The sequence below is a fragment of the Carassius gibelio genome, chromosome A1 (genome assembly GCF_023724105.1).
Source record: "Carassius gibelio isolate Cgi1373 ecotype wild population from Czech Republic chromosome A1, carGib1.2-hapl.c, whole genome shotgun sequence".
Lineage (NCBI taxonomy): Eukaryota > Metazoa > Chordata > Actinopteri > Cypriniformes > Cyprinidae > Carassius > Carassius gibelio.
Genome location: NC_068371.1, coordinates 3,535,508 through 3,549,132, shown reverse-complemented (window position 1 = coordinate 3,549,132; position 13,625 = coordinate 3,535,508). Strand labels below are relative to the sequence as shown.

At 34.7% G+C, this 13,625-nt stretch overlaps 1 protein-coding gene across 2 annotated transcripts; it reads right to left on the bottom strand.

Annotated features, from left to right (window-relative positions):
- Positions 1 to 943: 943 nt before the first annotated feature.
- LOC127957560 (transmembrane anterior posterior transformation protein 1 homolog) lies at positions 944 to 13,159 on the bottom strand. 2 transcript variants are annotated; one of them, XM_052556197.1, is made up of 15 exons: positions 12,943 to 13,159; positions 10,645 to 10,775; positions 10,285 to 10,403; positions 10,109 to 10,141; positions 8,061 to 8,223; positions 7,846 to 7,981; positions 7,567 to 7,664; positions 7,351 to 7,420; positions 7,179 to 7,259; positions 6,983 to 7,092; positions 4,503 to 4,562; positions 4,231 to 4,299; positions 3,933 to 4,009; positions 3,290 to 3,456; positions 944 to 3,073 (listed from the first exon to the last, which is right to left on the bottom strand). In XM_052556197.1, the coding sequence occupies exons 1-15, from the start codon at positions 13,142 to 13,144 to the stop codon at positions 2,841 to 2,843; spliced, it is 1,749 nt and encodes a 582-aa protein (XP_052412157.1). In that variant the 5' UTR covers positions 13,145 to 13,159; the 3' UTR covers positions 944 to 2,840. The 2 variants fall into 2 exon arrangements, with proteins under 2 accessions (XP_052412157.1, XP_052412222.1); XM_052556262.1 differs by lacking the exon at positions 10,109 to 10,141.
- Positions 13,160 to 13,625: the final 466 nt, after the last annotated feature.

Genomic DNA, 13,625 nt, shown 5'->3' with positions numbered 1-13,625 from the left:
GGTCACAACTTTACTAACTAACAGTCATTGTTTACAGAAATGCACAGTAATATTCTCTTTTCACACAGTCAAAGAGTCAAATGAGCAGAAGAGCAGCAAATACGGACTCTGCCAAGACACTAGCTGATGGTCCTCGTCACTGAAATGTGCCAAAGTTTCAATTGGAACGGCTGAAAAGCCTCCGTGCAGCCGTGTGTGCATGGACATGAATACCAACAGAGACGGAGAGAGAGAGAAAGACAGACGTAGAAAGAGACCACACTCTGTATTGTGTCAGACATCATGAGAAAACTCAATGCACACACACACACACACACATCACAGAAGGACAGAAAAGAGAAAAAAAGGACAGCTTTGATCAAGGGTATGATAAAGCATTTTAATATTACATGATCTGTACAAAATAAGGATTAAATTCTTCTGATCTCCATCCATAAACACAAGCGTTCCTATTAAACTATAATAGATCTTATCTAAAAAATTTCAAAGGAAAAAAAAAAAAGAATAAAGAAATATTATTATTTTTTAATATTGCGTATCATACCCTGCATTGAATCTCTAAAAATGTAACTAGTCACATGAATTCTTGGTACTGTAATTATACATGGAAAATTACATATTTTATTTACTATATAGGATGAGGTCGATCTATCTACTGTATCTATGTATACAATTATTTTATATATTCAAATTATAGATTTCAAATGTAAGCTCACGCACTGTTTTTAGATCACAGAGCACAATTAATAAGCAAATTTGTGACAATGAGTAAATGTTTTGATAATTTAAGCATAAGAGCTACTCTTATTAAAGAAAATGAAGCAAACTAGAAGAAATATAATGAAAACGTGTGAGTGTCTTTTTGAGATATCTAATCCGAATAGTAATAATAATAAGAATATAATTCTCCAGCACTAAACAAATGACAATCACAACAACAAGGTAGAAAAAGAACAAAACTTTAATTAACACAATGCCCTGATTCCTCTCCCCAATTCTGTCTCTGAAACATACAAGGGATCATTCCTCTTCAGTTTCTAGAGGCTGGAGTTAATATGGGTACAAAAACACACCGAAAACAACAAACTGTTATCGACCAATGAGAGAAAACGGCAGTCTGGAAAGAGCGGGATGGCTGGATCTTAATGCATTTCCAAATAAATGGATACGAGTATGAATTAGAAAGGTTCAATCAAGCAAAATCACCCTTTTGAGCCATACTGAGCCATATCCAGCACATCTACACTTCAGCTTTATTTCAAGAGCCAAAAGGCGGCTGAACCTACGGGAAAGCACAGGCAATCACACTGAAAAGCACAACAGAACCAAACATCTGCTTAAAATTCTCTCTTTCTTTCAAAAATAAGCAGAAGTATCTTTAACACCAAGTGTTTCAAATGTAAAAACAGTGAGAAACACTCGCTGATATCATTTTGAAAGTTAAAGTGAATGCAAAGGTTTTGAAAAATGTGAATCAGAGTTTGCATTAGTTTGACAACGGAGGGTAAACAATTCCTTGGCATAGTTGATATTTTCACGTAATAATCTTCCTAAATGATCATTAAAATCAAACCTTTTTTTTTTTTTGTTGAAAAACTGAGCACCTTTTTGACATGATGACTCGAGTGTGAACTGTCAGACTAAATGCCACCATGATAATGTTACAATGCAAAGCGATTATAGCCACACATTTGTAACACAAGAAATACAAATGCCAAAAGCAGTAAAAAAAAAAAAAAATGTTATAAAAAACATCTTTGTCATTACTGAGAGAGAAAACAAAAACTTAAATTCTGACATCCAGCTCTACAAAGAGACATAAGTGATTCACAAAAATGTGGTCTGTTATGCAAATCAAATGTGCAAAACATTACTGTCTATGATGATAACGCACTATACATGATGCATTATTACTGATCATGTGTATTGACTGATAAGTTGGTTATTCTGAAACATTGACTCATTGTTACTAGCTTACATTACTGGATTCTGAAGCTCATTGACCTGTAAAAACCCAAGATATTAGCAAAAGGCTGTAAATTCAGCATTGCTTTGGTCAAGATTCTGACGTTTGGAATGTTGCTAATTGACTATTTAGTATCTGCATCAATGTATCAATTCATCTGATACTTTACTCTCTGTACAAACGCTTGTGGGGGACAAACTGACTTCCAAATATTTCATTCCTTCATTTTAGATTCCATGCGAATATCTTGCATTAATCAATTATCCTTTCATTTAGATGCAGCGTTTTAATCAATCCAGAATTCAAAGGCATGCATTTCACAATGGCCTTTTAAAAGGTCATATCCTCAAATGATGCAAAAAATAAAATAAAATGATAAATTGTAAACGGTAACCCTGTCTTTAAACTGAAATTCAGTCATAGATGAGCAACTGTCTTAAAAACATAAACTTAAGCATTTCTGTTATTTGTTTTGGAGCACTGCATTTTACATTTTTGGACTATTTGCATCCTATTTAGTTCGAAACATATGTACGAAATCTTCAGAATCTGTGATTTGGGAATGTAATCCATCCCTTTTCTCATTCAAAGCTTCCTAAGGTAAGCACAGCGACCATCAGACCAAGATACACCCCGCCGTCCCCCGCTGATCTCCAACCTCTTGAAAACATCACCCGGTGGATTCCAGATGGGTAAAACTGTGTGTGACCGTCTGTGTTGAAGTCTTAAATAAATTAGGTGCATCACTTGTTAATAAATATCCTGCAGTTTCTCGCTGTCCCAATCCAACGAGCTCAAATGTCAAACAAATCCAGCTAGCAGAGAGGGCGGGCATTCAGTGCAAACCTGGCGTCACTCTCAACACACATCAACGTCAGTCGATACGGTTCCCGCAGATAGTAAAGCGATCAATCTCCAGTAAGTCTTTATCAGGCGCCCTGTGTTTAAGTTCGGTATCGTCCTGAATAAGGCTTTTCTCTTCTGATTCATCTGGTGTAGTGAGGAACTGATCTGATTGGCTGGTGGGGAGCTGAGGGGCGGGGCATTCGTCACTTCGGCTGGGCTGAGTGGTGACTGATGCAGACAAGCCCTCCTCCTCTGGCTCACCTTCAGACGGGTGTAAACGCAATCGGTTAGTGAGAATAACACTTTTATAAGTATGGAGGACAAATAATGAGAGATTAAATTAATGCATTACATTTTCAATGCAATGCATTTTTTTGTTTTGTTTCAAAGACATTTGTCATTATTTTTCTACCATATGTAAGACTCTGTTATCTATTATCAAGGTGTGTTGTGTGTGTCACAAGGTGTGTGTGTTACCTGCTGGTTCTCGTGTGTGTTTGGTTCTATGGGCTCTGCTTGACGCTCTGCTGGGAGCTGCAGAGGGAGGGTTCTGGAACAGCTTCTCCTCCATATTGGCCTCTTTCACGTACTTACAGGATTTCCCCAACAACACAATACTGTTCAGCACCTTCAGGGTGATCATACTGAATAAACACACACACACAGGCTTAGTGCACCATTCAAATCATACACACTTCTGTTTACAGATGTTTGGGATCGGTAACATTTTTGACACAAGATTGTTCACTAAGAGCAAAAACAGTGATATTGTAAATTAAAAACTGTTTTCTATTGTAATACATGTTAAAATGTATTTTCTACCTATGATGACAAAGTTACATTTTCAGCAGCCATTACTCTAGTACTAGTAATAAAAGTATTATTACTTTTATACCAGTTGTGGTGCTTAATGAAAAATGTAAATACAGTATTTCTTTTGATTTTTAAAGCTAGAATAACTTTTTTAACATTATAAATGTCATTACTTTAACTGTTAATTAATTTAAAGCATCCCTGCTGAGTCAAAGTATCAGTTTATTTAAACAAAAATCATAGTGAAAATTTAATGAAAAAAAAAATAGATTATATATATTATAACTTATAAAAAGTGAGCTCATACCCCAGGTAGAAGAGCACAACACACACAATGGACAGAGATCCCTGGATCTTCACAGAACTGGTCACCACTCGGATCAACTGTAAACCAAATACTACATGAGCATAACTGCAATACTACGCCACAGAAAAATGGTGAAAAAGTTTTAAATGAACTCCATAATTCAGTACTACATAGTTCACTGTCTTTGTAACGTGTTTTAGCATTACATTTCGATTCTCTGAATTGCCTTTACACAGACTTTATATTGTACTGTGCGATAGATATACTGTGATTATTATGAAATAAGGAGGCAGGTTACCACTAGTGCAAGAGGAAGAGGAATGAAGCCCATCCTCCTAGACACACTGTCACTGTAGTCTGTGTATGCCTGGAAAACACACACATATCAGCAGCTCATTTATAAAACTGGATGAAATGCTCTTCAAATGAAGTCAATGCAATCAGAGCCATGAACAGGAGGAGACAAGCAACTTCTTGAAATTAAAATAGTTTGACAAATCGACGTAAATCTTCGGGGTTCTGCTTCAGAAGGGTTTCTGATATGATTAAAAGGGTATACTATCCACTTACATTCTTCTGTCTGCTGCTGACCAGATCAAATGCCAAGCTTGCTCTGTATTCACTGTAGACCTACACACACACACACACACACACACACACAGTTTTAAGTAAAGAAGTTAAGACAATTTCACATGGGACTTAGCTTTGTCTCATAGTGGAGCTGTTTTGTGCAGTTGAGGTGGTCTTTGGACAGACATTACCATAATTACAAACAACACATCACATTTGTATTTACTAAAAACTATATAAAAAAACATAACAAAAGTTTTGTGTTGGTGTGGTATTCGCTATTTATCATTTCAAGGGAATATGACAGTGTAGGCTTCCTGTCAGACAGCTAACGATGGCATTTTACATATTTGTATTTTACCCAACAAACCTGTGCATTGATTCTGTATTTATTTATCTATTTATTTTTAATTACAGGTGAATCTAAAAAAAATTGAATATCATGGAAAAGTTATTTATTTTTTTGTAATTTAATTTAAAAAAATCAAACTTTCTTATATTCTAGATTCATTGCACACGCAAACTGAAATATTTCAAGAGTTTTTTGTTTTAATTCTGATGGTTATGAGTAACAGCTCAGGAAAATACAAAATTCAGTATTCTAAACAAATTTGAATATTTTCTCAAATATCAATCAAAAAAAGGTTTACAAAACTTGTAAATAGACTTTGATGTCACTTTAATAACAAGTGGAGTTTGGTTGAAATGCATTTACTGATAAAAAAAAAAGCTATTTAATAAACAAAAATCATAAACATTAAGATGTATACTGAATATGGTACAACTGCTAAAAATGATCCCAAAATAAATATAGTGTCCACCTTTAGAAAAGATGCTGTACGAGAGAGAAAAGTGCATGTGTGTGCTGTGACATTAATCTTCCTGCCTAAACTAAGCAGATCTGTCTCTAATCCCTGCCGGTAACTACACTCCTCTTTCTGTCCTTACATACATCTCTACCTCTCATCCACAGTGTATTCCACCTGCTCCACCCCTATTGTGCTCATCTTTTGCTTCTATTGTCCCTCTTTTAGACCCATTTTTAAGGACCTTTTAGTTTGTAGTGTCACGTATCATCAGAGATCCACCGATCCGATACGATAAGAAGTATCATTATCGGCACCGATACTGCCATATCAGATATCGGTCAAGCAAAACCGATACTGTGAGTATACTATTCTGTGTAACTGCCCCACAAAAGGCACAAAAACATTATAAAGCACCATAAAGTTTTTGTATCAGATGATACTAAAGAATTTTTGGAATCGGATCGGTTTTGAAAAAAAATGGTATCGGTGCTTCCCTACTTATTGGTTATCTTATGAGTAGAGAGAAGAGGGGCTCTGTACTGGACAGAATCCTTGAAAACATCCCAGTGCTGGCTCTGTGTGTGCTGATAGATCTGGGTCAGTGGATCTGTCAGGGTTATCAAAGACACTGGGAGCGGTGCTGATTTTCAGACACACTCCCAAAGGGAACCCGTCTCTCTTTGTAAAGACTTTCTTTCGACTGGAACAGAGTTTTTAGTTTTTCAGACAAGAAGGAACAGTCCAGTATCTGCGTGTGGGGGAGCACTTTGGTTTAAAAAGGACATGCCATAGTTCTCATGTTGTTTTCTTTAGTTTTTTTTTTCTAGATCAATGTATGCATACTAGTGTCTTGTCATTTCAATAGCATTAGGTAATGCTTACAAACCTTCCCTTTAAAATAAGCCCTAAATTACTAATGCATTTAAGTGACAGGATTTCATTTTTAGTTCCTCCAATCTACTTACAAGTTTTCTCAATATCTTAACAGAATATTATCCCCAAAATTGTAAATTATCCCTTTAATCGCAATTACATTATTTGTGTTTATGGTGATGCATGTTGTATGGATGTGATTTTTGTTATAAAATGTTATATTATTATTTATTTTAGGGATGCACGATAATATCGGCACAACATCGGTATGATATGAATATTTCTGCCGATGAGCCAAACCGATATTCTCCAAGTGAAATAATTGACCTGTTTTTCAGGTGTGAATGTCTGTCTACATTTGTAAAATAATACATTTATGGTAGAATCAGTACAGAAGAGATACATGGATTTCTCTTCAGTAAAATTAAAGTTTAAATATATCAGGCGAAAATGTTTATATATATCGGTATCGGCATCGGCCAAAATTATTTTGAAAATATCGGCATATCGAATATCGGCCAAAATCCAATATTGTGCATCCCTAATTTATTTGTATTTAATATTAAACAAAAAAATATGAATTTTATTTAATATTTCACAATATTTTAGTTCTTGCTGAATTATGCCTGGTACTGGTAGTGTATATGTAACTCCAAATTTTCCACATTTTGGTTGTGCTAGAAATCCTGTTATAATGCATATCATGTTAGCTACTTAAATATCATATTTATGTTACTACTGTTTAAAGAACACTATGGCACTGCCAGTATTTTAGGGCTGGTATACCATGCAACTCACATCTGCCGTGATGTCGTTAAACTTGGTGATGAAGGCATGTTTGACAACGTCCACTGCAATTTCTGAAGCGATCACCATACAAACATCAGGAAACAACACCCATAGATGATCTGTAACCAATAATCAAAGATTAATACACACGTCAATGTCATGTATAGGCACAAACTGAAATGCATCAGCTGTTGACAAAAGATACCTGGGTTCCAGGAGAACTGCTCCATGTTTCTGAGACAGACGATTAGTAAGAGTATGTAGTTTGTAAATCTTTCTTTAATGTCTATAGTGTGAAAAACAGGAAAAAGTGACGGTGAGAATGGTGACAAGCTGAGACAGACGTGTTTTCATTTGCTAAATATATATGTACCTACCGCTATTAGACATCTGGAAGAGGTTGTTTTTCTCAAATTTCTTGAATACGCTTCCTTTGATCTCAACAAACTTCACAGAGAAAAACACAGACACTACATCAATACAAACAGAGGTAGCCTATGAAAGCTTCTGTTCTTTCATAATGAAATATAATGTAACATGCAGAGATTAAGGTCAGTTTGAGTGTATTTAATGCTCGCTGTGCTTGTACTCACATTATTAGACATCATGATGGTAAGCAGCGACTTGTTATGTGAATTGAAAGCCACATTCAGTGTGGTGGCCTGAACCATAATCAGAATGGCATGCATAACTGCATTATAAATTAAGGAAAGTTATAACCTCCGACTGATTGTAAAAAGGTCAAAAATTACACAAAACTTGAATTTAAAATAGTATTTTTTTTTAATAGCACTGAGCAGTTTCAATGCCATAGGATAGATTTCACACAGAACTTTGTATTTAATGGGGCATGGCGCTAGTGTGAAGGATACAGACGTAGAGAACAGCCATGAAGAAATGTGGGATGACTCCTATATGAGCTCTCTTCCTCTCTTTCGGTTCAGTGGCAGTCCAGTACAAAGCATCCAGAATATCCTGTCCGAAAGATGAAAACAAGCGATCTGCCACCTAGAGGAGAAAAAGAGAGCGTGTTCATTCTGCTATTGCTACTACAATAGCAACAAATGTGAGTGATGTGATACCCTACCTCCAGCATGTTGTAGATGATGTAGAGTTTTATGACAGACTGACCCCGGATCATGTGGTACATCATGGAATAATCCACATAATGCATCATGAAATAACACAGGATCATAATGACACCCTTCAGAACATCACACACCTGAGCGGGCTGCAAGATACGAGATCCACTGCAAACACACACACATAAGAAGAAGAAAAAACATCTTCTGGTTAAACTGGCTCCATAGACATCTGGAATTACTATATTGTGGCTGATTATAATCACAAAGCAGTTCCTCTTTTAGTAAGATCTTCTTCCACGTACAGCCACAGGGTTAGTGATCTTGAGTCACACACTCTTGTGCATCATGCTTCCACAAACATAAAGCAGCAGAACTGTTTTTAACACTGATAAAAATAAGAAATGTTTCCTGTGCAATAAATCTTTAGAAAATTAGACTGCATGGCTTTATATATAAAAAAAAATTAGACATGCATTTTATATATATATATATATATATATATATATATATATATATATATATATATATATATATATATATATATATATATATATATATATATATATATAGTATAGACCAAAAGTTTGGAAACATTACTATTTTTAATGTTTTTGAAAGAAGTTTCTTCTGCTCATCAAGCCTGCATTTATTTGATCAAAAATACAGATTTTTTTTTTTTTATATTGTGATATATTATTACAATTTAAAATAATTGTTTTTACATTTATTATACTTTAAATTATCATTTATTTCTGTGATGCAAAGCTGAATTTTTAGGATCATTATCACATGATCCTTTAGAAATTATTCTAATATGATGATTCATTATCAAAGTTGGAAACAGTTCTGCTGCTTAATATTTTTTCAGAACATGTGATACTTTTTTAGGATACTTTGATGAATTAAAAGTAAAAAAAAAAAAAAAAGAAGCTATGTTTTTAAAATATAAATATTTAGTAATAACAATATACACTACTGGTCAGTAATTTGGGGTCAGTAATTTGTTTTCTTTCTTATTTTTTAATAAAATCAATACTTTTATTCAGCAAGGATGTGTTAAATTGCTAAAAAGTGATAGTAAAGAAAATATATTATTAGAATTTTTATTTTATTTTGAATAAATGTAGTTCTTTTGAACCTTTTATTGATCAAATATATTAGACAGCAGAACTGTTTCCAACACTCATAATAAATCAGAATATTAGAATGATTTCTAAATGATCATGTGATCGACTGATGTTACATGTGACACTGAAGGCTGGAGTAATGATGCTGAAAATTCAGCTTTGCATCACAGGAATAAATTATTTTTTAAAGTATATTCAAATAGAAAACTATTATTTTAAGTTGTAATAATATTTCACAATATTACTGTTTTTTCTGTATTTTTGATCAAATAAATGCAGGCTTGATGAGCAGAAGAAACTTCTTTCAAAAACATATATATAATTGTTATTTTAGATTGTATTTTATCAGTATAACTTATTTTTACCATATTTTGCCCTGGCAATCATTTTAGAAAAAATAAATACATACTTAAAAAACCCAAAACTTTTGAAAGGCAGTGTATAATAACACACTATTCTAAAAGTGTTTGTTACTAGATAAATGCACACAGTGTTAGTATTTACACTGGGGTGCTAACTACTTAGTCTTGCTGAAAATAAAATCTACGTTCTTTAGGATCATGTTATGCATGCACTGAACACAATTTACTGATTTTCCATTATCAGATGCATTTTACAAACATCATTTCTCTTCTGATCTCTTGTTAAAAAGTGACCACACTGCCATCCTGTGACCGCTCATGCAAGTACACCCTAAACACTGAAAGAAGAACAGGAGAATTCTGGGAACGATCTCAGATGATTTTAGTAGTCCAGGGTGAAACCAAAGCACAACGGTGTAAAATTAGACAGCTTTGGCAACTGCAGCCTAGTGTGTGTGTGCATGTGAATGTGTGTTTGAACACAGCCGCTGCAATCATATCAGCACGTGTGTGTGTGTGTGTGTGTGCTTAAAGCAGCTGCTGTAATTATTTTCTGCATACCTGCTCTTTTTGCAGTAGGGGCATATACTAGCCCTGCAGGCAGAAGAATATTCAGTGAACAGCAGCTACAATCATTTTGGACTTAAGTGTGGGTAGGTATTTGTGTGCATAAAAAAAAAAGGTGGATCAGAATTTTATGAAAGTGCTACTTTTGGGAATATCCCTCCATGCATTACCTGAGGCCACAGCAGGGCAGTGTCAGCAGTCGGACCAAGGCTAGCAACACTCTGAGAGGCAGCAGAGTGAACACGTACAGAAACACATCCAGACACAGGAAAAACCCAAACATCATCAGCTGCAGAGAGAGAATAAGAGAGATCATTTATAGTCCTAGATGTGCTAGAACTTACTTCAAACTGGCTCCAGTATTACAAAAAAAGGACCATTAAGTAGTAGATAAAATTAATTTTTTTGTAATACTGTTTGGTGGCAGATCAATCAAACACATCAGCTTTAATGCACAGTGAAATAAAGGAAGTGGTTCTATTATTTTACTTAGGCGTTGTAGTTTTATTCATTTGCGTTTGGTACCTTACCTTCTCCAGTTCTTTCGGGATACGCAGGCAGGTGTAGACCTTCTCTCTCCGCTCGGTGTATTTAGCCTCATTGTGTTCCAGAAAATATCCTCTAGTCAACTCAGCACTGATAAACCTCACCAGAGAGAGATCTGCACACACACACACACACACACACACACACACACACATCAATGAACACACACATTAATGCATAGGCCAGCACAATGAAAAGCATTTTACTCATTATTTAGCATTATTTAACTCATTATTTTTTTGCAACCAAAAGTGGGTTTCAGAAGTTTGAGTCCACTTGTGAAATTACTCTTTTAAAAATGAATTTTAGAATATAGTTGTCCAAAATAAGACGGAAGATTTTTATTCATTAGATAATTCTGATCATTTTGAGTCATTTCCTTTGCATCGTGCCTGTTTTAAATTGCAAGTTTTTTTTTGTACTCATGCTGTGTTCATTGTAACACTACTTAATTCAGTGTTTGGAATAGGGTTGCAAACATTCCAAAATGATTATGACTTAATATTAATCCTGGAAAGTTTCCAAAATTTCTGGAATGTTGGAATTGTCCACCTTCTTGCAACCTTAGTTTTTAATGACAATAGTCTTTCTTTAACCATCTGCAATAATGGAGAAAGGTTCAAACAAAGCAAACAAAAAATAAAAAAATAAAACAAAACAAAAAGCCGAGGCTCACTGTTTGTTTATTTAGAGAACTTTCTTTCAAGTGAAGATAAAGTGCATATGTTTATGAGCCACATCTTTTTATTTTGCATTTAACTTTGTTTAAATTTCAAGTTTAAATTTAAATCCCAGATTTTCCAGATGTGGACATCACTGTCCAAACCTAAGAACTACATTAAGCAATAATCCTCTCACAAATCCACAATACACACGTATTTCTTTCCACTATGTTTACAATACTGCAGCAGTTCTGTGATATGATTAGGAACATTGTTGCCATTGATTTTACAACAGGACAGCTAAGTGACATAAAAGAAGCACAGAAAGTGCTGGACTGCTTTTAGGGCATGTTTATGTTGACCTGAGGCCAAATGTGTTGTGATAAGAGCAAGAGAGCGTTCTGAGATAAACAGCACACACTGTGAATGCGTTCTGTGGCCAACACACACAGTACTTACTTTCTGTTTTTAACAGTAATAGAGAAGGTAAAACTTGAGGATGATCACAGTGAATGGGAAAACAAACAGTTTAAGCGTCTTGTATGATAAAATGACTAAATGTATCATCCAATGAACATGAGTCCATGATGATGTCTAAAAGCTTTAGACTCATGGCAAGAAAAAATAACAGAGAGAGGCTCTTGTTTCATACATTATTTCCATTTAAAATTAGGTTGTTTGGATACATTTTTGCTTTCTCAGGAACTGAACCCCTTTTGGCAAAACATATTTACTTGAAGTATCCCTTCAGAGAGTTTAAGTTATTATTTCGGTAATTAAACGAATCATAAAATGGTTACGATAAAAAAATAAAAATAAAAAAAAAGATTTCTGTCCCGTTATATGCATACACCTGCATATGAATTTTCCAGGATTGTTTTATTTTATAAAGACGAATATCAATTTTTATAGTCAATTACAAATGTATGAGATTATATTATATATTATATAACTGTTTGCCACTTTCAGAAAAATGTTAGCCTGAATGTATTGTCAGTCGCTTTGGATAAAAGAGTCTGCTAAATGCATAAATGTATTTATTTATTTATTTTTAACTACCAATAACAATGATGAGAGTTATGTTTTCTAAGCAAACTCGTGTAAACAGATATATGACAACACACCAGCTTTATTCCCAACAGCTTATTAATAAGAGGTTATATGAGGTTATTATGAATATAAGATTCAGTGTCCTTCCATTTGTTGAAATAATGATGGGGATGATTTCAGGGAAGATGCTGATGCAGCTCAGGTCTTTATTCTCATCTTCACACCTGATTTGATCCTCGTGCTACTAAAGTTAAACGTTAGTCTCGTTATTCAAGCGGCTGAAGGGTCACATGAGCCAAACCGTATTCACGGTGCCTTAAATAAACCGATACACGCCGAAGTATCTGATCTTGTTAAAGGTAGCGTTAAATAAGCACTAGTGACTTACTGATGACGCTTCACACAGAATTGATGCAATCACCTTTTTTGGCCTTTTCAAACCCTGTCTTTCGATGTTTATATCAAACACTGCTTACCTTAGATCTTCCTAATGTGTTTATGATGATGCTGTCTATGTAACGTTAGGTTGTAAACAGCGCACAGAGCCGCTGTCTGTCACTCGTAACTTACCTGACACATTGCTCTTTCTCTCTTTGTATTTCGCCTTCCTCTCGTAAAATCCCAGAGTTTCTGTGAGGTCTGATGCGGCTTGTTCCTTCGTCTCTCTGAAGAGTCGTTTCTCCCTCTCTTTATCCTCATTTTCGGTCTCATTTTCGTCCGCAAGGCCAGTCGCTACTGAGTCCGCCATCATCCTCGCAGACACAACATTCATGCGTCACGGCCTACGTCATGGACGCAAACTAAAATTCACGGCCTACGTCACGACGCACGACTACAATTCCCACAATGCAGCTGGTAACTATCATAAAGAAACCAGGTAACCCTAAACTGTGTTTAAATAATTAATTCTTCTTTTATCAGTTATGGGCTGAATTCTTCCATTTATGTAATAAGACACCTGTTTGTTACATAATGCCCACAAAACTAGAAGAGTTTCTAAGTGCATATAAATAATAATTTTTTGCCATTGCTAATAATATCATGTAATCAATAAAATAGCAACTGTTGTCTGATTACGAGTATTTTTAAATGTCAATATAAAACAAAGTGCATACAATAGACGTCGATGGTCACCAATACTGTTTGGGTACCAACTATTCTCAAAATATATTATTATGTTTTACATAAAAAAAAAGTCATGTAAGTTTGGAACAAGGTGAGAATGAAAAAATGACAGGATTTTAGGGTGAACT

Excerpts from the sequence above, each read along its gene's own strand:
- LOC127957560 (XM_052556197.1), bottom strand. The coding sequence starts at position 13,144 with ATGAATGTTGTGTCTGCGAGGATGATGGCGGACTCAGTAGCGACTGGC. Across the intron at positions 4,300-4,502 it reads TCAGCAGCAGACAGAAGAAT|GCATACACAGACTACAGTGA; the intron begins GTAAGTGGATAG and ends TGTGTTTTCCAG. Across the intron at positions 3,457-3,932 it reads GTTGTGCTCTTCTACCTGGG|TATGATCACCCTGAAGGTGC; the intron begins GTATGAGCTCAC and ends GTGTTTATTCAG.